Genomic DNA, 27,481 nt, shown 5'->3' on the forward strand with positions numbered 1-27,481 from the left:
GCCAGCCCTACCGATTCCTTCTTTTTTTTTTTTTTTTTAAATCCCCGTCCTCTCCTCATCACCCCCCCCCCCTTTTCAAGGCAAACTTTTGGCAATAGCGGAGATAATCGTTCCGTGCTCCGCTGAATATCTCCTCTCAAATGCCTTCCGATCGGGGGAGCCATTAAATTAAAACAGAAAGAAAGCAAATTGCCAGAGAGCCGGCAAGGATTGAAACCGGGATCCCAATAAATATGCAAAGTGAAGGCTGCTCTGCTAAGCAGATTTCTTGCATTGCTTTTCGGGGGTGCTGAGAGTCGTTCGGAGAATCTCCCTGATTATTTTGCTTTGATTTATTTTTTTTAATCGCCTTTTATTGTCTATTTTTTTCTTCTTTTGTTTTATTTTTTTCCTTTGTTTGTTTTTTTGTTTTTGGTTTTTTTTTCTTTAATTGTAATTATAATCCCCCCTGACGAGAAGGGAACGAGGAGGCAGCGAGGAGAGGGGATCGGCGCAGGGCGGCGGAGCGGCGATCTGCATGCAAGGTGCTTAGGGCTGCCCGCGAGACATGCAACCGGCAAGCAAGCTCCTCACCCTCTTCTTCCTCATCCTGATGGGCACAGAACTCACTCAAGTAGGTGCCTCTCTTGCTTTTCCGACACCCTCTCCCTCCACCCCCCATCCTTTCTCCCCAACGCCATTTTCTGTTAAACCTCGACAGCGCACACACAGACGCACTAAAAACCCCCTCGTGCAGAGCAAATCGCACCTCCGTGATCCCCCCCCTACCCCCCTCTCTCCTTCCTCCTCCCGCATCCCCACGGTGCTGAAACGCTGCGGCCGGGATGCGGGTTTGGGGGGGATGGGGGGTTGTTTGGTGGGGGTGGTTGGGATGCTGGCAGCCCTGAACCGGGGCTGTGGGGGCCGTGGGTGCCTCCCACCCCCCACCCCGTCTCGGCGAAGTTCTCTCGGTGCGTCCCATCGCCCCGCGGTGCCCATCTCCGCTCTCCTTCCCCCTCCCCCCAGCTGCTCCTGTGGGGGTAGTTTTTTGCTGATATAGATATATAGATAGGTAGATAGATTGATGTGACATTTAAATGTCCCCTCAATGTTTCCATCTCTGGCTCGTGGGAGAGATGAGCATCTCGTACGTCCCCCTCTCTCCGCCCTTTCTTTCTTTCTTTGTTGTTTTTTAATGGGATTTTAATGCCTGCTTTTACTTGCCTGGCCCCTGGACGGAGTGAGCAGGAGAGGGGGAGGCACCGGCACATCCCTCGCGAGTGGCAATCAAACTCCTATTGACTCCCTTAAGACCGCTGGGGAGAGAGGGAGGCAGAGAGGTGGTGCTCCTTTGTTTTCAAAGCCAGTGGGAAAAGGAGAAAAGTAGTTGCAGGAGGATGCTCTAGATTGGGGGTTTAATTGTGGTGCTGCCTAGAAGCAAAAATAAAGAAAGAAAAAAGATGCTAAAATAGGAGGGGAGTAGAGGCTGCTTCTTGTAGAAGCAATTAGCGGCCGAGCTCTCATCCTGGTTGCTGCATGTAGATTATCTCTTGCTTTCTCCAGCTGACAGTGTTCTCTTGTCATTGCCCTACTGCTGAAGTTTCTCCTTTAGGGCTTTGCACCCTCAGAGTATTTCTGCTGCCCCCCCACACCCCCTCCCCTCGATGGAATGGCTCAAGTCAGAGCTGCCTTAATTGCATGGAGCCCTCCGGATGAGGTCTGGGATGGAAATAATTAGGAGGGGGTGGGAGGGAGGGGGATGGATAGGATGGGCACTGACATTCAGGCTGGGGATGAGAAGGAGTGAGAAGGAATGAGAACTGCAAGTGAGTGCCCATGAGAAGCCCATTGTGTGTGAGGATGTGTGCAGCACTGCGCATGCGTGGTGCCGGACAAAGCAGCCAGAGAGCTGCCAGCATGGCTTGCAGACCTGCAAAAAGAAGCATCCTGCAGGGCCTCAGCAGCAGCCTGGGGTAGCTGAGCAGCACTGCAGGGTTGTCCCATTCCTCATTGCCTCTCCAGCATCACCTCCTGCCTCACAAATGGTCAGCTCACTCATGGGCCCCACTGGTGCATCATCCCAGGTGCTGTTGCCCCCTTATTTTTGGCCTTGTCAGTCTCTTATCGCTCTGTGCCTGTGCTTTGTTCAAAGACAGTCTGTCTCACATTGTGCCTGGCTTCTCTTTCCTTTCCTTGCATCCCTTATTTGTGCACACCATGCACCAACTTTGCACCTGACTTTAAATCAGGGTGGCATTGGGGGATCAGAACGGCAGGGCTGAGCACTGCTGGCTGATTCTAAGCAGTCACCTCCCAGCCTGACCTGCTGGAAGCCAAAGCTGTGGCTGTGCTGGGCTGAATGCAGCCAGGGCTGCGTGCTGGGTTGCTGCCTGCAGGGAGCTGCTCTGCCAGGCCCTGCTTGCCGGCACACAGCCATCCTGCCTGCTACCTCGCTTGGCACTGCAGAGCCCTTTCAGAGTTTTAGCATCTCATTTCAGTAGCACAGCTGCCAGATGCAATCCCCAAATATGCCTTTCATCTCGGGCACCGCCCAGCTCGGTGTCTTCAGTGTTTAATTCAGTGCCAGATTCACATCTCCATTGCATGTGTGGCGTCTTCCCATCCCCTACAGAGATGCTGTGCCAGGGGAGGAGGGATTGAGGTTCAGGGAGGCAGGTTGCTGATTTAGGCAGCCTTCCCTGTCAATGCAGAAGTTGCTGCCATCCCCTCCTCTCCCTCCCTGCAGTGTCTCTGTCAGGCCAGCCCACGGTAACAAAGAAATGGGGAGAGGGACATCTGTGAAGGGGAGCACATGGCTGTCCTTGCAGCCAGAACTGTGCTGGGAAAACTTCTTGTGGACAGCGGGGGGTTGCACTGCAGCATCCTCCAGTGGTCCCCCCCACTCTCCAACTGGGAGCATGTAGGGCTCTGTGACCTGCCTGAAGTAATGGTGGTTTTGTCTTTGAGAGAAAAGAGGAAGCTGCCCTCATGCACTGCCCCATATCCCGGCCCTTTGCATAAATCCCTACCCTGGGGGCAGCAGGAGAGGGACCTGCTTGATGCTCTTGGACTCCTTGCTGCCAAAGGCAGAGGGATTCCTAGGCAAACTGACCAGGTTTCTTCTCCAGGAGAGCCCAGGACAGCTCTCCTGGTGGCTGTGAGCAGCAGGGACAGTTTATGCTCTCTAAGGATCTGTCCCCCCACCCCCTTGTCTGCTTGTATTGTGCAGATTAGAGTTGCCAGGGCAGAGAGTTTTGGCTGCCATACTACAGCCAGGAGTGCTGGCAGAGAGGGATACGGGCTGCTATGTGCTTTGCTATGTGCTTGTCTGTGTGTCCATGCACCTGATCTCTTTGTCGCACCTCAGGCTTGCTGCTGGTTTTACTGGGCTGCATCCAGAGAAACCTTGTTCCTCAAAGTTTCACAATGCAGCTGATGCTCAGATTTGCTTCCTCAATAATCACTGAAACCACACAGGGAGAAATGCACCCCTGGAGCAGGGACTTATTAAGCAGTTACTGCTCCTGAGGGTCAGGAGAAATCAAACAAACAGACCAAAAATGCCATTGATTTTCCTAAAAGCACAGCAGGTCTCTTGGGATTGCTTTCAGGGCAAGGGAGAGAAGCTGCCAACCCTACTGAGCTGGGATTGCACCGTGTGCTCCCCTCCCAAAGCCGTGTGTCCCCTTAACCCATTCTGCCCACCTCCTCCCATTCCCTGCTCTGGGCTCTTCTCTCTGCTGTCGGAACCTGGTAGGATTAAGCAGCAAATCTGCAGCCTGTAACAGGAGGCAGCTGCCTTATCTCATAAACCAATTTGTGTCTCATTTCACTAACTTCAGCTTTAACCAATAAAAAAAAAAAGAAAAAAAAGAAAGGTAATTTTCAGCCCTGGGTTGTATTTATTACTCGAGTTATCAGCCCCTGTAATCAGTATTAGCATCGCTGTACAAAGTAATACAAAACTAATTACTATCTGAGTGAATTAGATAGATGAAGGCTGTAGGTTGCGTTGGCAATTGGAAGAAGCGAGTTCTTGAGTTATGAGTGATGAGTGTTGGCTTTGCTGTGAGGATGCCACAAACAAAAGGGAGCAGGGCAGGGATGGGGATGCCTGAGCGTGGAGCATCCCTTTGGGGCTGGCTGCCTGTAGTGACTCAGGTGAGTGTTTTGGGATGACCTGACTTGGTCAAGTTGTCCTCCAAAAAGTGAAAGGTTCACCTGGGGAAACTGAATCACAGAGTCCACGCTGCCCTTTAGCACCACCAAATCCCAACCTCAAGAGCACCTTAAAGTCTGAATCTTCCCTCTTTTACAAGTGTTTGCTGCTGTTATCCCAAAGCTGAGGCCGGGTCATGATGTCTCTCTATGGGAGTCTGAGCCCTTTTCAGGACCCAGACCCTGTCTGTTAGGCCTGTCCCCATCTCAGCTGGAAGTCAGCATCCCAAATCAGCCCAAATGCAGAAGGTCTCAGGATGGGTGAGCAACAGGGGGTTAGCACAGCTTTGGTCAAGGAATGTGCAGCAATGAGCGAGCCCAGAACCTCACCGTGTTTCCTAGCAAGGAACACACGGAGCAAGTTGTCAGTGTAAAGGCACTCTCTGACTGGAGGCGTGTGACCGACCCAGGGAAACATGCCAACAAAAATCATCATTCCCAACCAAAACATTCGAGTAACAGGAACTTACTGAAATGCCTGCAGAACCTGTGCTGACTTTAATGGACTCTGATCCGGCCCAGAGGCTCCGACATGTGTTGGCACTCACTGTTAGAGCATGGGTTTAATGGCAAGAGCAGCTTTAGCAAAATGCAGATTTAACAACGTGGAGACCTGTAAAGGGGATTTAGGCTGTTCAGCTGTGACACATGGAGTGTGTTCCTCCTGCTGAAGGGTTTTTCTACTCTCTGGGTGGACAAAAAAAGGGGAAGACTGATGAGGTGTCTGTGTGCAGGAGGAGGGGTCCCAGCTCCTGCAGCTGCAGTGGGCTTTCTAGATCCTGCCTGTGATGGGAGGGGAATAATGAGCTCTGCACTGGTGCAGTGCTGGGATGATGGGGTCCAGCCCCAGAGCTGAGGTTTGTGTGTGTGATGGTAGCACAAAGAGCAACAAAAACAACCAAAGGGGTGAGGACGTATGGAAGTCAGACTCAAAGATTGAGGAATCTCAGCAGCATTTATTGCTGCAGCGGTCCTGACTTGCTGAGGTCCCATCAAATGGTTGTCCCATGCTTCAAAGCTGTGTGCTGCCTTGTGAGTGTGATGCTGTCCCCACCAGGGCTGGGTGCCGCCTCTGCTGGGGGCTCCTCACAGCCCTCCAGGTCTGTGTTCAGAGGGATTTCAGACACCTCCTACCCCTGGTGCAGGTGATGGGGTCCCTTCCTCCTCGCTGCTTACTTGCCTTTGGGCTGCCCGTGCTGCTATTCGACACAGCACCTGGAGGTGGGGCAGGAAGAGGGGCCGGCAGGATGCGGGTGAGAGATGCATGGAGCCAGCAGATGCTTACAGTACAGCTGTATGTATTTTAAAGCAGCCCCATCCCTCTTGCCATGCAATCTGCAGACCCCGATCTTGAGGGACTGGGAAAAAGCTCCGTGTAAGCGTGGGAGGGATAGAAAAACTTCAACACCTCTTCTCTGAGCCAACCAGGAGAGGGAGACAATGACCGCCGTGTGCTGCACACACTCACACTCACACACGTGTGTTTCCATTGGCAAATATTGACCCCAGCGGGTCGGCATTTTTTGCACGACCACCGGGAAAGCAATTCTTCCAAGCAGTGGAATTTTCCACTAAGCAGCTATTTTGGAAGGCTGTTATTTGCCTTTATCTGCTTCCCCTCCTCTTTCTGCATTCTGAATTTATGCATGCAAATAGGATCTCTTGTTCCCCAGCAGTTCCTCTGCTGCTGCTGCTCACTGCCTGCTCTCAGCTGCTCTTGCAGGGAGGGCTCTTACAGCAAATGCATCGTGATGGGGAAAGTTTAGGGCCATCAGGTGCCTCTTTTGTAATGCAGTGCTCTGTGCAGTAAGAAATGGAGCAATCAGGATAAAGGTGAACTCAGCCAGCTCAGCAAAACCAGCGCTATAGCAGCAAGCTTAGCAATGTGGTTACAACATGTGTCACTGCTTTGCCCTGATTCCTATCATTGAGTGCTGTCAGTCCTCCCTGATTGCTCCTGATTTGCTCTAGCATTGGTGAAGGCAATGCCAGGTGTTCTGCATAAGCTTCTTGCTCTTGCTGGGGTCTGTTGTCTTTTTGTTGGTGTTGTTTTCATGCTTTTAAAGCCACGGGAGCAAGGAGGAGGCTTTGGTGACCGCAGCACAGCATGGGCCAAGAGCAGCATCTCACAGGTGAAATCATCCGTGTGCAATGGAAGGAATCAAATCTGTCTTTAGTTCTGGTGGAATCCGCAGCAAAGCTGTGGGTTTTTATCCTCTCACTGAATGCAAATTAAACAAGGAAGGTTCTGTAGGTCAAATGCACTTTGCATGCGCTTGCAGTTGATAAATACAAGGAACAAACTTTTCTTGCTAACCTAATTTCAGAGTGAACATCAGGATGATCTCAGTATAGCACTCCACTGTTACACGGCATGAAATCAGGTTTGCAATCAGGGTCTGAGCACCGTGTTGAGCACAGCACGAGCACCTGAGCTGAACTGGAGCAGAATGAGAGATGTGATTGTTTTTCTAAAGGATCAGAGCCTTATGAGGCTATTGCCTAAAGAAGCTGTTCCTGCCTGAAACACCTCCTTGTTGCTGGCCACTTTGCAGATACGATGCTGGATGTGCTGAAAGCAGCTTTACCATGAGAAAGATGCCCAAAAACTCGAGGGCAATCAGGGCTGAGTGAAGCCCATTTCATGGGATGGAGGTCATTTGGCTGCTCAGGAGTAGGACAGGGTGTGACCCAGAGGCAGGAGGGGTCTTCTCATGGATGTCATTGCAGCAGGTCGATCTGTTTGCTGGCTGCCTCACCTGAGTTAGGGATGCACTGTTCTGAGCAGTGGGGAAAAGGACAGTGGTAGCAGTGCTGGGGGCGAGGGATGGAGAGGGCAGTTGGGTTGCTGCAGCCTGTGGCATGAACAGTGTCTGGTTCTGCTCCACACTGTTGGGGGGAACAGGATCCGACCTGGTGCCGTTGCTCACACTCTCAACTCATCTCTTTTCCTCCACCTGGTGGACTTGCTGAATGTGCATTCATGTCAGTGCTTTTCTGAAACTGCCTCATACTCTGTGCAGAAACGGCTCTCTATGCAGTGAATGCATTTCAGGGCACAGCTCCCTGCTGTTTGGGGCTTGCTCTGCACACCAACCTGGATGCTGTATGGCAAAGATGCTGGTGGCTCACAGCCTCGGGGCATCCCTCAGCACCTTCACATCCTGCAGGGAGGGAGCTGTGACCCCACAACCTGCAGGAGAGGAACTGTACCGAGGGAGCAGATTTGGGGTTTGATAGACCCCAGTTGGGGGGGCTGGACATGCTGGGGGTGCTGGGGCTTTGGAGCAGTGCAGTGTGACATGCAGCACAGCCTTGGTGGCTACCTCATCATGCTGAGGTTGCTGTTGAAGCATTGAAGCAAGTGGTGTCATTCCTATCGTCTGCAGAGGGACAGAATAATCTCATCATTTGTTTTGCACGGGGTGTTTGAAGGTTCGCTCAGAGGAGGACACGCAAAGGGGTCTCTCAGATCTGTGTTGGCTGAGATGTCGGTTTCAAAGCCACTGGGACAGTTCTGAACATGCAAATGGTAACGAGCCAGGTCTTGTTGCCGATGAGCTGGATGGGGCGAAGTGTACAGACCACAGTCGGCAGTGTACAGACCACAAAGCAGAGAGCATGACTGGAAAAGCTCTGTTCCTGCACCCCCTCTCTGTCAGCAGCTCCTTTTGTCCCTCTGGGAAGAAACAAGCGTTATCTCCCATCGAGTGTCCGGAGCTGCGAACCCAGCGCCCCGCCTCGCCGCAGCGCCACCCGCGGCCGCCAGGGGGCGTTATAACGCCGCTCCGCAGCGGAGCTCCGCTGCACCGGGGGAGCCGCCCCCGCCCCGCTGCTCTTCCCCTTTTCCCCTCCTTCTTTCTCTTCTTTCCCCCCTCCTCCCCTTTCTACCCTCCGCTCCGGCTGGCTGAGCTCTCCGAGGGTTTCCACCCCCCCCAGCTCCTCCCTCCCCGCTCCCGTCCCGCCTCCTGCATCCTCTCGTTTCGCTCCGCACCGCTCCTGTTGGGGCGCGCCCGTTGGCGGCGGGCGGAGGGAATTAGCCCCGATCCGCTTCCATCACATCTACCGGCAGCAGCATCATCCCCAGTGCCGGGAAGGACCGCGGCGAGGAGGCGGACGATGGGCCGGCGGCGAGAGGCGGCGGTGGTGGTGATGACCGTCGGACGGTTGTCGCAGCCCGTCCCCAGCGGCATGGAGCCCGGCGCCGGTGCAGAATGAAGGGTGCCTGGCGCCCCCCCCAGCAGACATGTCTGTGCCTTTACTCAAGATTGGAGTCGTCCTCAGCACCATGGCCATGATCACCAATTGGATGTCGCAGACCCTGCCCTCCCTCGTGGGGCTCAACACCACCAAACTCACGGCGGCCTCGGGCGGCACCTTGGACCGCAGCACGGGAGTAAGTGTGGGGGGCGGCGGGGGGAAGCTGGCCCGGAGCATCCCTACCTCCCGCGGCTGGGCACCCCCGGGTCACCCCCATCCCTCCGTGCCTTATTGCCCCCCTGCTCCGGGATCAGCCCGGCCACTTGGTTGAGGGGGGTGGGTCTCGTTTTAAAGACCTCCGAGCTTCTTGCTGCAACGGGGAGAGGCAGCGCTGCAGTCCCTCGGGATGACGGGGTACGTTTAGGGGTGGTAGGAGATGCGGGGTTATCCATCCCCGGTGCCGGGGCTGAGGCTGGTGCCTCCCCACGTCTTCATCCAGGAGAGTGTAAAGTTTCCCTCCCGGCTGTTTTCGCTGTGTGAAGCAGTTTGGGACGGCAGGTGCGAGTCCCTCAAGATCTCGTTTGCTTCCCTGCCTGTAATCAATAGGCGTTAATGGGGTGGAAAACGCAGCCGAGCAGTTGCGGCGTATTTCGGTCGTGCCTTATGTTTGCTCTCCTTGTTTTGCTGGAGGGCTGGGACGGAGCCCGGGCTGGGCACGTTGGAAACAGCAAAGGGAAACGATCCTTGTATCTGTCTTCTTACATCAGGAAGAAACGTGTCCTTTTCTCCTGCAGGCTGCACGCTTGTGCCTTGCAGCAGAGCCACCGATTAACAGCTCTGCTGCTTGGAAGCTGCTTCTTCCCGTAGTGCCTCTGCTGATTGTGAATGAAGCTGGGATTTTTCCACCTTATCAGGGCTAAATGAGACCCTATTTTTTTCTTATCCTGGTTGTTTTAGCTCGATCAAATGACTCGTCTGTCCGCTAGTGTGTGCCTGTGCACATGGGTGTTTGCAAGGTTATTTGTAACGCATTGAAAGAGCAGAAAGAACATTTCCCTTCTGGCTGGCAAAACAGTGGTACCTTCAAAGTGATCAGACGCTGAATGGTGGCTAAATAATGTATTTTGCAAAGTGCTGGCAGATGAAAGGGAAATTAAGATCAGAGAGGTTTGGAGAACAGCAGGGGCACAGGGAGGATGGGGGGGGCAGAGTATTTGGGGCTGCAGCTTGTCCTGGTGGCTGTGGTGGTTGCCCCCCCTGGGCTGCAATGCTCTGCTGCTGTGTGCTTTGAGGGGTCCCGACCTATGGAGCATCTGGGGGGCAATGGTTGTCCTATGCTCCCCATCAATGGGTCTAATAGGGGCAGTGAGAACAGGCAGAGGATGGGGGAAATGTGACTCCTCGTATCGCATCACTGGTGCTGGCTCCAGGAGAGCTCTGCAGGTGCTCAGTGACAGCTCAGCTCTCAGCCAGGACGCCGTGCCCTCCCTGTGAGTTTGGGCACATCCTGGTGTCAAGGAGACCCTGGGTGTGTGGCAATGACAGCCCAGCCGTGGGCTCTGCCAGCTGGCTTGGCACCCGATGCACCCGGTGCTGAGCCTTTGCAATGTGGCTTTCCCGTGTCCGTGCTTCCCCTCTTGCATTGCCCTGTGTGCTCCATCTCTTCTTCTCAGACCCTTCCTTTCTTTGTCCCCAATCCATATCTTTGCATTACAAGTGAATCCCACTCCTCCTCAGAGCATCCCTCCTCTCAATGCACAGCTCCAGGATCCACTCTATGCTGCTTTCTCCCTCCTCTTCCTCATCCACCCCCACTGAGCCCCCCGCCCCCCATTTTCTTAACCCCTTTTTTCCCCTGTGTCAATCAGGTGTTGCCTACCAACCCAGAGGAAAGCTGGCAGGTCTACAGCTCTGCCCAGGATAGCGAGGGACGTTGTATATGCACAGTGGTGGCACCTCAACAGACGATGTGCTCGCGTGATGCCAGGACAAAGCAGCTGAGACAACTATTAGAAAAGGTAATGTGTTCTGGGCAACGGGGGTGGGTTGGAGTGGTGTGAATGGGGTGAAAAGCTGACAGAGATGGGCTGAGCCTTCGTTTCCAGACAAGGCAGAGCCCTGCAGTGGGTGCAGCAGGGAGTAATCAGGCAGGAGAATGATATCTGAGTGTTTCTAAAAGGAAAAGAGCCCGTGGCCTGAGACGAAAGCAGCGATGTTGAATCCCATTGGTTTATAAGACGAATAAAAGCATAGTGATGTATTGATTTCTATTCATTACATTAACACGGGGATTGAGCCTGAGTGAGACTTTAACGAAGCCCATTCACTCCCAGCCAAAGTGATGTTAGAAAAGGTCGCACAGAACGGTGCGAGCTGTCGGCATCCGATAGCAGAGAGATGACAGTTTGTGGTCGTCATCTTCGAACGTTGACATCCGCTTGATTAGTTTTTAATAGTCCGCTGTCCAAAGAGATCAAAGAATCTCATTAGGGACATGTTCCTGATAACAAGAAGCTTTGCAGGTAATAAATTGCATTGGAGAAATGCTGTTTCATGTGAAAGGGATGCTCTTCTCTTTAACATAATAGTGGACCCGTGCTCTGGGTCTGTAATTCTCCTTGGGGTCCTCATGCATGTGTTGCATGACCAAATGTTTTGTACCTCGGTGCTCTCACAAAGCTGCTTTATCACTCATCACCACAGCAGACCCACACAGAGCTGATTCTCCTATGCAATAAGGGCAATAAACTCAGCCAGGGAACACTTAGCCCTGAAACACTTCCGATGTGCCACAGGCTTCTAAAAATAATCCCAAAACTCCAGCTGAGCACCAGCAGCAATGGGGCGGGCAGAGTGTTTGGCTGCAAGGCATTGAGTGATGTGCTGGAGCTGAGCTATGCTCCTAGAGCTGCTCACATGCATAAACCAAGTGGGCTTTGACCCGATGCTCTCTGCTAACAGCAGGCTGAGCTGAGCGCGGCAGCCCTGGAGGAGCAGCAGCTGCAGAGAGCACAGTGGGAGCACTAGGGGATTTTTCCCTTACGCAGCTCTGTGGCTGCCAATGAGTAAAGTGAGGGAGGAGCGGGCTGAGGGGCGGTGTGTTCTGGGCTGTGCTACCTGCCTGCTGCTCTGTCTGCAGCTCACTCCTACGCTAACCTATATGAAAACCCCGGAATAAAGAGTGGGTTCTTGGTGCCAGACATCTGATCTCGATCGAGGTTGGAATGAAAATCTCTCTATAGGGAAAATGGATCCGCAGAGGAGAGCTCTCAGCTCCCCAGGGAGGATGTCAGACCTGGATGCTCTTTCCCCCTCCTGACATTTTCACTCCAGTTTTGTGATAGCTCTCACCTCCGGATTTCTCACTGCCAGCAGATGAAGGAACAGAATGTGCCAGGGAGGCAATTCTGCTTGGATTTTCGAAGTAGGAGACCTGGCACTCACCTATAGAAATAATAAGGCGATGCTTCTAGGGGCCAGAAGAAAGCTGTGTACACAAATGACTCAGAGCAAAAATCACTGCACGAAGGCTCCCAGCTCCCGACCCCCATCGACCTTCAGCACACATGGGAGCTGCAGGTGAATCCTGGTCACCTGGGACAGGGCAGAAAAGCAGCAGGTGCAGGAGCGGAGGTGAGAGTGGGCTGCTCGCCATGCACAAACTGTGCAGCCCCAGCACTGCGTGGCTGAGCTCATTGCTGGCATCATTGGCCGGCTTGTGCTGAGCCCTGCGTGCGTCAGGTGCTGAGGCCACATCGTGGCCTGCCTCCAGACCAACACATCACTGGGATCCTGTTCGTGAGCAGATTATATTTTATCTTCAAAGAGAATTACTTTTTTTCTCTCCCCTGGCCTTGTTATCTGGGAGGGTTTCCTCCTTTGACAGTTGAACCAGCTTTCGTTTCCTGCCAACGCTTGCTCTTTGCCAGCACTTATCTCCAGCCTAGGCAGCTCTTCTTGTTCCTTTGATATTCGCTCTGAGGTACGTAATGATCTCAGCCTTCACTTTGCCTTCTGCAATCCTTACAGCAAGGATTTTGCACGTCCCGATCTATCAGCTATCTCTGCCAGCTATTCCTATAGAGTACCAAAATCTCCCTCGAGATGCCTTCTGCTATGGCTCCACTGGTTGTCCCGCTATCCCAAGCTCAAGCCAAACATTCATCCTTTTTCAAAGCCCAGAGTGGGCTTAGAGCTACCCTTCCAGAGCTGATCAGCAGAGAGGCTTGAGCAGAGCTAAAAAACAATGAGGTTCTGTCCATGTGAACCCAACAAAGGCTCACCAGGCCAACACCAACTCTCAGCTACTCTGGTTTACTTCTGTAACAACTCAATACCAACCAAGAGTGCAAGAACAGAACTGGCTGTTTTGTTTGTGTCAGTTTTCTGTTCTGAATGCTAAAATAGACTCTTTTCCCCGAGGTGGGTTTGTCTCTCTAATCAGCTCGATGGAGAATGAGGTTTCATGTTGAGAGTGTGTGCTCAACCAGTGGGGCAAAAAGCATTTTGGCTGATGTTAGCAAAGTAATGGATGGAGCTGAGGGAATCTGAGACAGCATCCTTGGGTCTCAGTTGATTAAAGCACTTACGTACGTGCTTAAGTTTAAGCTAGGAGAAGTCTCATTGAAATCTAATCGTGTGCCAATGGACTTTGCTGGATCAAGGGCTTAATATGCTAATGAGGGAAAATGAGTAGATCTCCAGATGATGAAGCACACATTGCTGTCAGGGATCAGGAATGACGGAGATGAGTTTTTACAAGTCTGGCCAGAATCCTGCCTGCCTGAAAACAATACGGGCAGCAAATAGGGGGAGGCTGAACTTGTGGAGCTCATCCTGAAATAGCACAGCAGCTAATTTTAGTTGTCTCAGTTTAGAGACGTGTGAGGAAGCTCATTTCCTCTGCAGTCAGGGGAGAGGCAGGCTCCTCCAGAGGTGATTCAGAGCAGCAGCCTGGCTGGGGGGCTGATTCATTCCCTGCAGTCTGCTTCTATCTGATAGGACCTGCAGGGCCAGGGTGCTGCTGTGTATCAACATTATCTATGCAGAACTGCTGTTGTCTGATTGCTACAGCTCGGCCTTTCGTCAGGGTTGGGCATTAGTGGACTAAACGAGATCAATTTTTTGTGATCCTGACCAGTCGTGCCTGTTTCAGCTCATTGAAGCAATTTTGCTGTGTAGATGCAGCGTGACTCAGAGGAGGGTGGTCTGGATTATTGGCACAAGAGCATCTATCAGGAGAGGCTGCAGATCAGCTGTGCTTGTCCAAGGCCTTTCCTCTTCCCCCACTGGGGGCACAAAGAGGTCTCTGAGCCCCCTAAATCCAGCCTGGGCGATGTACTGGGGCTCAGAGAAATGCCTCCACTTCTGCTGAGACCAATTGTTGGGAGCCTAGAGCAGTGGTACTAGTTATACAAAAGCTTTTCTCACTGCTGGCCTTTGAGATACAGGCTGTCCATGCATTTTCAATGGTTCCCTGTGATAGTTTTCTTATTGCCTGTGGGCAGGGCTCGTTTTGATGACTTCGGAGATGCAGATACACAGGTGGGATTTTGACCTGCGCTGTTCCCAGTGTGGGTGTCCCAAGCCATCCCTGTGCTGCCCCTCCAGGTAAGCAGAGCAATGCCATTGGCAGGACAAAGCATTGCACCTGCACATCTTTCCCCATTTCTTTCTGCGTTTGGCTCCACGAGGGACAGAAATGGAAGTAGACAGACACATGGGCTCTGGGAAGTGGCTTGGAGAGTGTCCTTAGAGACTGTTTGGGATCATGTTTGGGCTTTGCTCAAATGCTCAGAGAGGCTTGAAGGAGGATGTCAGGGCACCAGGTTTGGATGCTTGATTCATTTCCAACATGGGCATCAGCCCTACAGTGCCAATGGGGGCATTTCTATGGGCACCTTGGCAGTGGGAGCTATTCCTTGAGCCCCATGATGGCACTAAGTGCAGTACAAACACAAAAGCCCCTGATGATCAGTGGCTTCCATTGCTTAATGCTAGATACGTGCGTAGGTCCTTTCCTAAGTCAGCACTTCGTTTACCTTCTCAGCATGAGAATGAGAGGCAAATATTTCAGTTAATCAGCTGACAGCCAGCTTTCAAAACCAGGTCATTCCAGCTCCCATTTCCCTCTATTCCTTGCCCCTCTGGCACCAGCAGCTCTCTCAGCAGAAGCCCACCAGCTTCCTTGCATCACCAGTGGGGCATGAGCTTCACCTGTTACACTCCAGCCACCCCAGCCCGCAGCTGCACTGCTTGTGGCAGATGCTGTATAAATAGCGAGGCTGTTGGAGTGATGAAGTTTTACTAGCTGGGAGTAAAGCTTGCACTTAGGCAATCAGTGTGCATCACTCACATGAAGAAATGATAATGTGCACCTCAGCAGAAGTGTTTCTCATAGTCAGGTGTGCTCCCTACGGGCTCACCTTGCCCAAATCAGACATCCTGTGATTCTATGGTCCTGTGCCTATCAAAGAGGCCATTACTGCACTTTATAGTTGACTACAGCCCTTATTTGCACGTGTGATTGTGGAATTATTCTCTGCAGTGTGGCAGAGAACATGATGATGAAACCAGTTTGCTCTTCTTTAGAGCATGGAGTCATAATGCTGAGAGATGCTGATGATGAGCTGGTAAATAATGCATTTGCTGATTACCCTTTTGCTATGTTGGCTCCAGGCAAAGGGCAGCATCTGCGCTCAGCACTGCAACACTGCTGGGGATGCAGCTCCCATGTAACGCGTCCCTTCTTGTCTGGCAGGTGCAAAACATGTCTCAGTCGATAGAGGTGTTGGACAGGAGGACCCAGCGAGACCTCCAGTACGTGGAGAAGATGGAAAACCAGATGAGAGGACTGGAATCCAAATTTAAGCAAGTGGAAGAAAGCCACAAGCAGCACCTGGCAAGGCAGTTTAAGGTATGTCTGCTTTCCAACCTGCTAACAGAGGCGTAGCGTGGCGCGGTGTCCCAGCCTGGCAGCCCTTGCTATGCTGCAGCCCAGCTGCAGGCTGTGCTCACAGCATCCCTCAGCCCCCTTCTACCCAAAGCACAGCCAGAGAGTGTTTTCCTATAGGGTAAAAGCCTAAATCTCAGCATTCCTATGCTGGCAGGGCTGCCTCCTTGTTGGAGGACTCGGAACAGGATGAGGGCAGGCAGAGCCAGGCACCCTCCCACCCCCATCCCTACTCCTGTTCTCCTTAGGAAGAACCACAACCCAAAGGTTTGCAGTAGCCAGCAGCTGAGCCTTAGCAAGCAATTCTGCAGCACACAGGAAACCACACCAGGCTCTCAGCACATCACTGCCCTCCTTGGCATGGGTTGCATCCATCGGGCAATCAGCCAAGCTAACAAACCCCACCGAAAATAACTTTAAAAAGGAATTTACAGCTCTTGGGCTGTCCTCAGGATGGCTGTGAGCTTTGAGCATCTGAAAGATGTGCAAACATCCAGTTTGGAAGTAAGGGTGTTGGCAGTGCTTTGCAGTGAGCGATGTGTGCAGATTAGGAGTGCAAAAATCATCCCTCTCAATGATGCTGCCATTGCAGCAAGCCTTCAGTGCCATGATTGAGACTAAGTGAAATTACCAGAAAGAGGCTGTTAGTAACACTTGTGCCAAATTGTAGTAATATTTTGGGTTAATCATAAACACAAATGGTGGAGACTTCCACTGAAATCCAGGGATGCTTCCCACTGGCTGATTCCCATCCTCTTGCCTAGGCTGACCCATCTGTTAAGCCAACTATTTCTTAATGAGTATGTTAAATACCAAGGTGGCACAATAAAAGGCTCTCAGAACTTCCCACCAGCCCCAACTCCTGCCCTACCCATCCGCAGGACCCTCTGCTTGGCCTGCCTGCCAGGCTCATCTTACAGAGTTAAACATGAGATCCTTTCTCCTTTTTCCTTGTCCTTCCTGATGAGTTTGACCCTCCCCATTGCCTGCCAGGGAACTTAACAGCAGATAGTAAATAGGAAAATAAAGATATCCCTTCCCATGTGCAGAGTGCAGAAGGGAAAGCCTCTTAGCTTAAATAGGAGGGGATGGGATGCAAAGAAATGATGCAGAGGGACAACTTGTACCCTTCAGTCCCAGAGCTGCTTCAGCAGCCAGGCAGAGTCTGAGCCCTGCTCTGGATGGGGTCAGGACAGGAGCACAAGGTATATATGCTGTATGCTGCCATGCTTCATTAACGGGTAGGTGCATGCATATTTATGTCTGCTCATTAGCTGCTGGAGCAAAGCATCTTCAACAAAATGCTGCATACTGTGCCTTTAAACCAGGCCTCCATTTGATTCAAAAGCCAAAACACACAAAAAACCCAAAGCTTTAATTCCTGCAAAATAAACTTGATAACGACCTGGATTTTTACGCCTTTCATGGCAAGTCTGAAAACGGTCAGGAGCTTTTGCTGCCAAAGCATCACTTGAAATAACAGCACAGCATTTTGTTCCTGCTAATGCCAGTGTTGAGATGTGAGTGGTTTGGAGATCTTGTGTTCTTTCTCTTGAGTTCCGTATTGTCTATGAATGGCTATCTATATAAGGCAGGTTAGCGAGCTAGATCCTCAACAGTATTTCATTTTCTTGCTTACAGGGCTAACTTAAAAGCAAGTTTTTTCAATGCTGCAGTGACTGAAGAAGCAGTTCACTCCCATGTAACCATGAAAAGAGGGCCACAGAGCATTTTGCACCATGCATTTACTTATTTATTTTATTTATTTTTGGATTCTTTTCCAAATTAGCGCCATATCTCACTAAGGAACCTTGAACCACACAACCGAGATCTTCCTTTGCATGCAATTGTAGATGCATTTCATGAATAGTTTGAAACCCTTGTCGATGCATATATATAATATATATATATATATATCTTATTTTCTTTTTCTTTGATTTTTTTGGAAAGAAAAAAACAAGAAAAAAAAAGAGAAAAAAAAAAAGAACTCTTTGTGTATGTGATCTGAAGCATGTAACCCTAAGATGTTGCATTCTAAAAATGACAAATAAAGGCCTTTCCCAAATATTTTGGTGTTCTGCAGCCTGTTTAATATGTTCTTTCCAATACGTCATTCGGACCAAAATAACGATTAAAGTAATTTTAATGATAATAATTGTGGGGATATGAACGATGCACTCACGTAGGAAGCAACCAGGTCAAGGCAGAGTGTTGCAGATTTTTGCACGCATAGCACTGAATCGAGCTTATTTTAACCTTGCAGGCAATAAAAGCGAAAATGGAGGAACTTAGGCCTTTGATACCAGTGTTGGAAGAGTACAAAGCCGATGCAAAATTGGTATTGCAGTTTAAAGAGGAGGTCCAGAATCTGACGTCAGTTCTAAACGAACTCCAGGAAGAGATTGGCGCCTATGACTACGAAGAGCTTCAGAACAGAGTGTCAAATCTTGAAGAAAGGCTTCGTGCATGCATGCAAAAATTAGGTAGGCTCAGACCAACATGGTGGCACTGGCTAAACACCATCGATGTCCCAACACACCTCCCGGCTGCAGGCAGAGATGCGGCTTGGCCATCTCCAAGGGGAGCCCCGCAGCCGGGCGCCATCCTGCAAGCACCTGTGCTGCGAGCAACACTCACCCTGCCAGCTGTCCTGCTGGGGATTGCTTGCATGCCTGATGTTGCTCACGGTGCAAGTGCTTCAGGATCAGGCCCGTAAGTAGGCATGTGACTTTTTGCAGCGTTTGCATAAGCGGACGGCGACGTGCGCAAACGCAAGTAGCGCTTATGCAAAGCAAACACATGCGCCCATTCTGCTTATGCATCAATGTCTAAGCTGTTTGCTACCTGGACCTGGCGCATCAGCAAATGTCCCTGCACCCCGCTTTAAGCAGAGCGTGTGCAGGCTGCAAAATTAGTTTTCTTTGTTCCTTTTGCATCTTGCAAATGTCCCCCATTGAGAAGAGCATGACGTGCTGGCGTGGCTGGGAAGCTGGGCAGGATGGGGCACCCAGCACTGGGCAGAGGGGCAGGGAGGGGGCTGCCTCCCACTGCACATCTTCCCGCTGCTTGCTGCCCTCGCGCTGCCTTGATTTAATTTCTCCTTCCATTATTGACTTTCTCGTTAAGCAATTTAGGTAATCTAAACACATTAACTGCTCTGCAGTCTATTTTGGTAGCACATATGAAATTACACTCTCAGGTAACTTCAAGGAAGAGCTGATCTCTTCTCAGCACTGTATACCCTTGGCAAGGTAACGTTTCATTTCACGTGTCTCCACTGTTGGAATTGCTTTTGCTTGTTTCTAGGCACCCCCACATCTCCGCAGGCAGCCACCTCTCTGCCTTCCCATCCTGTTGCCTCCTGCTCCCCTTCCAAGCTTCCCCTATTGTTATAATTCTGGAGAGGCCCCTGGGCACAGAGGTGGCTTTATGGGAGGAGATGGTGCCCTGGGAGCACATACACCTTCAGCCCGTCCCTTGGGTAGCAGGAGAAGCTGCTGGTGGTGGTGAGGAGAGGGGATGGCAGCAGTACCAGGGATCTACATGTGGGCTGTGGGATTGCTCACCTTGGGATGGGGTCTTTCAACAGAACCATCCTGGACCTCAGGGCTTCAAAAACACTGAGTTTGCCCATGCTTTTTTCACCCCTTCAGCTCAGGGCTCATTGCATCCCCCCCATGCTCACATCCTCCCAATGGGACATCTGACCAAGCCAGCGGCCCAGGTAAGGCTGAGGCAGCTGGAATGGAGAGGTCTTGCAGGCAACGTTTTCTAGCAAGTTCTGTTGCCCTTTTAAATTATTACTTAGATTTTATTTGGAAGTTTTGGCTTTGCTCCTTTCTCCTCCAGCTGTGGGGTGGTTCAGGGCAGCATTTGTGCCCTGCGGATCTGCAGCACCCCTATGTGCTCACAGAGACCAATTCTGACTCTTGCAAAAGGGTTCTCCCGGGAGGCTTTGCTGCTCACCAGGGGGGTGATTTATTCAGTCGTTTAGCAACAAACAGCACAGACTGAATACCCAATGTTGTTTATCACTCCAGAGTACAAACCAGTGCAAACAGGAGTTAATTGAGTTAAATTCAGGCAACAACCTCGCAGCCACTTTGCTGGCACATGGTAAGACCCTGTTTGCTGAGGATTGTTGTTTGCTGCAAATTATCTGCTCAGAGGGATGCACTGAAGTCTCACGTAGCACATTTCAGCTTCATTTGTTCCTGCATGGGGCAGCAAGGCTGCTTGCCTGCGTTCACCTGCTAGAACAGGGCTGGGGACCAGGAGGCAGAGGGCATGTGCTACATTCCTGCCCACCTCACCTCTCCAGGGAGTGCTGATGCTCAGCAGTGCAGCAGCGTTCTCTTTAGACAAGGTCCTTTTTGTATTTAGGGTTTCTTAAGCGTTCTTGATGGATCAATAGTGAAAACACTTCCTGACCCTGTTGTGTGTGCGTGTGAGGGGAAAAAAGAAATCAATAACAGCACATTCAATCTGTTATGCTGTTTACATTCTTAAAGATCACTATTTATATAGGGATTTTAACGTTTCCATTACCCTGAGAGGAGCCTTGGGAGAGGGAAGGGGCTGTCACTCATTGAATCAAGGGGGGTTTCATTGGGCTGAGCTCTGTAGACTCATATTTACCAATGGCACAAGCTTTCCCAAACTCTTGCAACAAAATCCCAGCCCGTAATAGATGGAGAAAGCAAATGTGTTTTCCCCTTTGGGAAAAGCCAGGTCCTGCTGGCCTGTGCCCAAAGTGTTTTGTATGGGCTGGATGATGGAGACGAGGGTAAGACATGATCCCACATCCCCAGTGCTGGGAGCAGGTGGGGAGGACAGGTGGGTGCTGCCCAAGCAGAGCCTGGCAGCACAGCACAGGTGGCTGTGTTGGTGGTAAATTGCTGCCAAGCTGCTAAACATCACTTGCTGGTGGGCTGGATCTCATGGAAAATATGGAGTAGGACTGTTGGCATCCTGGGAGGGTGGTGGTGGGCACTGTAGCTTGCTCAAAATGTGTTGCCTGCTGCTGCTGGTGTGGACAAGGGAAGGGTTTGTGTGTGTGTTTGTTGCGTTGTATTGCGTTGCATTGCTGCTCTGTGGAGCTGCAGGAAGGTGGTTTGGAGCTGGGACAGACTGCAAGGCCTCAAAAGGAGCTGAGTTGTGCTGATTCTCAGGAGAAGGGACGTCCAGATCCCTGTGGGTCTCTATTCTGGGTATTCCAGTAAGGGAAAACGGAGTGAAAGCAGATCCTCCAGGCGTGTCCCTAAACTGCTGTCCACAGCTTCCCATCAGTTCATGGACTCGAGTAATGGGCAGCAGAGCATGCTTCCCTGGTGCACATTCATCCCTGAGAGACTCACTGGTCACATTTCAGCACTGAAAGTAGTCCCAGAAGGAAAATAAGCTGTGAATACAGTCTTTGCCTTCCTTCTCTTTAGTGAAATATTGGAGAGACTCAGTCTGAGAGCAAGGAGATGTGAGAATCCAAGCTTGGGAGCTGCTGCTGTGAACTGAACTGCAGCACAGCCAAAGGAAACAGCAGCAGACCAAGTCCTCTCTGCCCTCAGTGATATTCCTTCTACTGGTGGTTGCTATCCCCATAGAAAGAGGGAAGAAAGCTGATGGTGTTAGGGATGTGGTGTGCACCTCAGTGGGAGCAGACAGGAAGGAGGGTCACAGAGGCTGCAGCTGTGCATCCCCAGGAGTAACCCCATGAGAGCTGCAGAGACCTGGCTCCTGGGCTCCAGGAAGCCCTTGGTTCTGTGATCCATTTTGGACATCTTCCCTTGTATCTGATGCCTCTGGTGGGTTTATGCTGAGTAACTGCCTTGTCCTGTGTGAGAGAAGCCTTTTTGCACTGCTGGAGAGCTGCTGTGAATGTGCCAAACATGTATGAGATGGTGCAGACAACACTAGTTTACCCTTATCAGCTGACACTGCTTTTTTCCCCCCCCTTTTACGTTCTTATTTTTTAATCAATGTGTTTGTATACAACCTTTCTCCCCGGGGAAATAGAAGGAAAGAGATAAAGTGACAGCAGTGTGGGGCAGTGATAACAGAAGGCAGCAAGGAGCAGATCTGTGATTAGGGCTCCTCTACAAGGGGAATTTACCAGACATTAAGCATTCATTATTGTAACCCTTTGCATCCCTTTGTCAGTGCTTCATCCCAAGCCGAGTGGTTCTGCGTGCACCAGATAGAATGAGATCCTAGGGGAGAAATCAGGAAACCTATGCTGGACTTTGGGTGCTGTCAGACATTGTTGTCTCTTGCAGGAGGTGCTGCTGCAGGACTGCTCTGTGCTGGATGTGTCTGGGTTTTCAATGATTGCTCCCGTAGCAACAGAGCATTCCACGCTGACCACAGCCCATCCTGCTGCATCCCGCTGTGTGTGCCTCCGCCTGTCATTCTGGAGTGCACACATGTTAAAATGATGGTGTCTGGGGAGCACAGAATGGCAGCTTGGGTGGAAGTTTGGGGATAGCAATGTTAAAAAGAATAAAGGAAGTAAAAATAAGGAGAAAGGAAAATAAGCATCTGGCTCCTGGGGGTGGTAATGGTGCAGGAGGGGCACTCCTCAGCAGCCCCTGAGCATGCAGACACATCAGAGCAGGGCAGGTGGCTGATAGAATACTGAGATGGTTTCTGCACGGAAGAGAGATTTATATCACCTATAATCTCCCACTTCTGTTGGTTGTTGGTTTTTTTTTCCTCCTTTCTCCTTTGCATAACCTGTAACAAATGTGTTGCTTCCAGCAGGGCTGGAATAGACACCGCTGTCTTTTTATCTTGGCTGCACCCACTCTATTATAGCAGAAATGAGCAGAGCCGTTCAGCTAATTTCTCCACCTGGCTGCTCGACCCTGGCTAACTCTTCTCATTTCCTATTCTGCAGCATGAGCATGCAGCTGCTGTGGGAAGGCTTGTTTTCTTGGGGCAGTGCGATAAGGACAGTTGTTGTTAAGAGATGTGAAACGACCATATAAACCACCCAGCAGTTGTTCTCAGCCTAATTACCTTTAATTAAATAACAACACAGCTTCTCAGGGTGCTGGGATGAGGGGCAATGGGGTCTGGAAGGGAAAGACCCAGCGTGAGGAAGCGTGTGCCCAAGCAACGTGGTGTTGTTGGGAATGGTGCTCACCAGCCTTGCACTCTTTTTCAGCTTGTGGCAAGCTGACAGGAATAAGTGACCCAATCACAATTAAAACCTCGGGGTCTCGCTTCGGCTCGTGGATGACGGACCCTCTCGCTCCAGAGGGAGAGAACAAGGTAAGAACACGGCAGCTCCATCCCTGTGGTCCTGGGTGTCTCCAGGAGATCTTAGGAAGGAAAATCAAGTATTGCGTGGGTTTGGCAGTCAGGAGGAGTAGAGAAGCCCATGCTGTTGGCCATTGCTGCTCTTCTGCTGCCAGCATCCCTGATAACGTCATCAAACTCCATTTGTCCTCCATCCTCCACCTGAGCTGTAGTGAGGAATTAACTGGCTGCTTCCAGAGGGATTTGTCTTGCTTTGTTTTGGTCTTTTTTCTTGGGTTTTGTTTTTGTTGGTTTTTTTTTGTTTTGTTTTGTTTTTCCTTTCATTCAGACCATTCAATTTTGATCCCAAGGAGGTAGGAAGCCAATAACTGGCTGAAAATCAATCCAGGCTTCCCATGACTGATGGAACGGAAAATATCTCAAGTGCTTGCTGCGGATTTGCAGGCAGCAAGACATAACAAAAACCACAGTCCTTGGCTGCAGGGCAATTCCCTGCCGCACAAAGCAGCCCTCATCAAAGGTTGAAGGCACCAGCACGGGCTCTATTGAGGCAGCTATTTTGAGAGCCTGCCTTGTCACCAGCTCTGTACAGCCATGAGCACAAGGGATGCTCTGCAGAAGCCACCCCAGCGTGGTGCATTGCCTGGGGATGTGCAGCAGTGAAACAGCAGTGAGATGGCGGGTGAGGTCTCTCCAGCAGCCAGCTGGTTGGCACTGGCTCCCCAGTATGACACCTCTGTCTTCTATGGTTATTAAACAAAGACAGTCCTAATTATGAAGTAGAACAGGAAGGTTTTGCCCACGTTTGGTTCATGAGAGAGGGACAGACTTGTCCCTTTGGGCTGTGTCTGCTGCATCCCTTGGCAGTAATGGGGTTAGGTGTGACTTATACATCTGCAAAGGGAGAGCCAGGTCTGTGGTGACCAAAGTACATTAATTATGTGCTAATGATCTTCCCATGTCTTCAGAGAGTTTCATCTCAAACCAGTATTTAATTAGTTTTATTTTTGCCCCTGACCTTTTCTGCAGGTGATTCTTGGTGTGTGTGTAGAGAAGCAGCTTTCTTTGGGCTGTAGCTCAGGCTTCACAACCGTGTGGTGTGTATGAAATGAATTGTGTTACAGATACACACTTGTGAGAACTCCATTGGCTGAGTGAGAAGCTGGTGGTGGTGGGGAGAGGCCGGGCAGTTCGTCATATCCATCTTTCATTGCCAAACCCCAGGAGGTGTTTGGTGGTTTTCATGGTCATTTATTCGTGTCATGAAATCATTGAACACAACTGGGCAAAATTGTAAGTCACACAGGAGCAGCCCGGCGGCGGATGCTGAGTGCAGGGATTGATGCATATTGGCAGGGCAGTGCAGCTGAAGCTGCTCAGAGGCAGCCAGCAATGTGAGGCCATCCATCCCTCAACCTCTGCTTCTCCACAGCATGAATTCCTCTGGATCCCGCTGCCTTGATAACGAGGTTTCCTTCTCTTGTGGTCTTCTCTTCCCCTCTCTAAAAACCGAACGAATGTTTGGTATTAATTATTTAATACCAAGTGATGAAATGTGAGCAGCAGAGAGACAATGAGTTTCAGGGTTATTTTGTAATCTTCCAAACTGGTTCAGTTGAACTCAGGCTTTTCTTTAACTGAAGGATGCTTCCCAGCCCCACGTGCATCAATGGAAGCTCTCCCATGCTCTGGCACATCTCTGCCTTGTGCTCAGGGCCACGCATGCTTTCCTTCCCAAGCTTTTGCAGCCCTCCTCACAGAGAGTGGAGAGATGGGAGCAATTTGCCACACTCATTCTTTGCATTCCAGTGCAGGACTGAGTGGGGCCTGAAGTTCCCTGCAGCCCTCATTTGGCCTTGCAGCCAAAGCCAGGATGCACAGGCTGTGTGTAAATGTTTGTCTGCTCCTCTAATGGACCCTGGAGACAGCTGTACTGCAGAGCTGCTGTGATCACATTTTGCGTATGTTCTCTGCTGCCTTACTGAAATCTGCATCCTTAAAGGCATTCCCCGCTGCCATTTCGTTTACCTCTTTTCCTTCCTAAACAGTTTTATAACAGAAGGCAGCTATCTTCTTTATTTCTTAGGCAGCAAAGGCACACAGGGTGTCACTCACCGGACGGATATTTCTTCTTGATATTAACTGCACCGCTTTAGCATTTGCCTCTGAATTGGTTTCAGATGACAAAAGCTTTTTTTTTATAAGGAGTCTAGACAGTGTCCCTGGCGAACTGGCGTTTAAATCACGATCTGAAATCTCTCTCCCATCTCCTGATAGCAACATTTTTGATGTCTTTGTGTCTTGTCTTTCAGCGGTGTTGGTTTAAGCTTTTGATGGGGAAGTGTGTGATTTTTAAACCAATATGGACTTTGCCTGCATTTCCCTGACAATGAGCAATTGTGTTCCTCGCTCCTGCATGCCAAATTAACAGAGCTCAGCACAGCAGCTGCTGTGATTTACTGAGTGGGATCGTAATGGGGCTTACAGGAGAGGAAGGCAGCATCTCCATAGGGTTTAGTTGCAGAAAGGTGCTGCTTGCCCTCTGGAGGGACAGTGTTGGTCCTGTGGCTATGCCAGCTTACCCCCAGGAAAGCTGTGCTATTCTCTCCATTCCCTAATGAGTCTGTGGCGGCAGCCTGAGGTTTGTTCTGGGCACAGGAGGCTTTGGGTGTGTTGTTCTCCAATGCGTGTCTCAGTGAGGTTGGCCCCAAGCAGCTCACTATGGGTTTAGCATCCTAGGCAAATGACTGCCTCTCTGATGGGAGGTCTCAGCTGTTCCCTAACCCCACGTGTTTCTGTTGCTCGCCCAGGTCTGGTACATGGACAGCTACCACAACAACCGCTTTGTCCGCGAATACAAATCCATGGCGGATTTCATGAATACCGACAATTTTACCTCTCACCGTCTCCCTCACCCGTGGTCAGGCACTGGTCAAGTGGTCTACAATGGCTCTATCTACTTCAATAAATACCAAAGCCACATAATTATCAGGTTTGACTTGAAAACAGAGACTATTCTCAAGACTCGCAGCCTGGATTATGCCGGCTACAACAACATGTACCACTACGCCTGGGGCGGCCATTCGGACATCGACCTCATGGTGGATGAGAACGGGCTGTGGGCTGTCTATGCCACCAACCAGAATGCGGGCAACATTGTCATCAGCAAACTGGATCCCAACACACTGCAGAGCCTCCAGACCTGGAACACCAGCTACCCAAAACGCAGCGCTGGGGAGGCCTTCATCATCTGTGGCACGCTCTATGTCACCAATGGCTATTCGGGAGGCACCAAGGTGCACTATGCTTACCAGACCAATGCCTCTACCTATGAATACATCGACATCCCGTTCCAAAACAAGTACTCGCACATTTCCATGTTGGACTACAACCCCAAGGATCGTGCCCTCTATGCCTGGAACAACGGGCACCAAATACTTTACAATGTCACCCTCTTCCACGTCATCAGGTCTGATGAGTTGTAGTCCATCCTTGTTTAGAAACTGATTTAGGAAAACAAACACACGAAAAAAAAAATGTAGAAAAGAAAAAAAAAAAAAAAGGGAGAAACGAATATAAAAAAGAAATGCTAATATTGAGGAAACACACTTTAAATAAGTAAATAAACAAACAGCTGCCAAAATTAAGACCAACATTGTAGAGGATTATTCAGCATAGACCTGACAGATCAGCATTACCTCTACATTTCTAGAAGTCTGGCCCCGTGTTATGGACTCATGACTAACCATGTACTTGCAGCTGGAACTGCACCTGGAGAACCACTTCAGTTTGGGGTTTTGTTTTGTTTCTGTTCCGATAGCAAACCTATAGCGCATACAAAAGAAGTAAGGCAATGACTGTTGGAAGTTTATCCTTGGGAGACTCGATCTCTTCTGTGTGGGGGTTGCATGGACATTTTCCGACATCGCGGGCAGCTGTGATGGATGTGTGATTTGTATTTCTAAGCAGAAAGCTGACCCGTGAGGAGCTCTCGCTGTCTGAACAAGACCTATCACAGGTTAGTTTTATTCGCCTTCCATTGCAGCTACTGTCTCTCAACTGTGTTCTTGTCACTTAGATTAACTGTGCTGAGACCCGAAGTAGCTCATGGATCTGTGTCTTAGTAACTATTAAACACGATGGTTTAAGTATGTATTATGAACAAGTTGTTGTACCCATATTGTTTGAACTTATGTATTCAGCAAATATATTGTATAATGTATGTCTGTTATTTACCAGAGGTGGCGAAACTTTGTATGTCCAGTTTATGCAATGAATGTTGTAAATGCAATGATGTAGTTTGGATTAATAAATGATGGTTTTGTTTCTAAAAAGAAAAAAAAAAAAAAAAGAAAAAGAACAAAAAAAAAAAAGCTCAGTGTTCACCCTTATACACAGATAACCAATTTCATGTTGATAATGACAAGAATATTCTCTTACTGTTATAATATCTACATAGCATTATGGTGGTTGGAAATAGCTTCTGTGTGGAAATTCTGTGCCGTCAGATTCCCATGGGAAGCCCAGTTTATGGAAGTGTGAAGGTAATTACTTCTTTTCTTTCTTTTTTTTTTTTTTAAAGAGGAAAACTTTGTACTATCCACAGTTATCTAAGGAACAATAAAAATATTAGGAGACTTCCCCGCTTTGTTCGTTATGTGTTCTGTGCACGAGCAACCAGGTGCAGCGGGAGAGGATAAGAGGAGTCGCTGTGGGGTTTTGGGGTGATGGCTGCAGCAAGTTGGGTGTGCTCCCAGCTCAGAGCCCTCTGCTTGCATGGCCTGTATGTAGGGCTGGGTCAGAGCTGTAGGACAGACTGGGCTCCATGGGGTTTTGCATACTCTATTTCTTGCCCCTTTGCAAGATGTGTGCGTC

The 27,481-nt window shown here is 50.2% G+C and overlaps 1 protein-coding gene across 2 annotated transcripts; it reads left to right on the forward strand.

The window, feature by feature from the left end:
• OLFM1 (olfactomedin 1) lies at positions 1-27,247 on the forward strand. 2 transcript variants are annotated; one of them, XM_015879357.2, is made up of 6 exons: positions 1-613; positions 10,266-10,415; positions 15,158-15,313; positions 17,613-17,832; positions 22,512-22,618; positions 25,417-27,247. In XM_015879357.2, exons 1-6 carry the CDS (start codon positions 548-550, stop codon positions 26,089-26,091), a joined length of 1,374 nt encoding a protein of 457 aa, XP_015734843.1. In that variant the 5' UTR covers positions 1-547; the 3' UTR covers positions 26,092-27,247. The 2 variants fall into 2 exon arrangements, with proteins under 2 accessions (XP_015734843.1, XP_015734842.1); XM_015879356.2 differs by lacking the exon at positions 1-613 and adding an exon at positions 8,113-8,593.
• The last annotated feature ends 234 nt before the right edge of the window (positions 27,248-27,481 follow it).

The sequence above is a fragment of the Coturnix japonica genome, chromosome 17, assembly GCF_001577835.2.
Source record: "Coturnix japonica isolate 7356 chromosome 17, Coturnix japonica 2.1, whole genome shotgun sequence".
Lineage (NCBI taxonomy): Eukaryota > Metazoa > Chordata > Aves > Galliformes > Phasianidae > Coturnix > Coturnix japonica.

Bases quoted from the DNA above. Each gene is read 5' to 3' on its own strand.
- OLFM1 (XM_015879356.2), top strand. From the start codon at position 8,444: ATGTCTGTGCCTTTACTCAAGATTGGAGTCGTCCTCAGCACCATGGCC. The intron at 10,416-15,157 runs GTAATGTGTTCT...CTTGTCTGGCAG, and splicing joins TGAGACAACTATTAGAAAAG to GTGCAAAACATGTCTCAGTC. The intron at 15,314-17,612 runs GTATGTCTGCTT...TTAACCTTGCAG, and splicing joins ACCTGGCAAGGCAGTTTAAG to GCAATAAAAGCGAAAATGGA.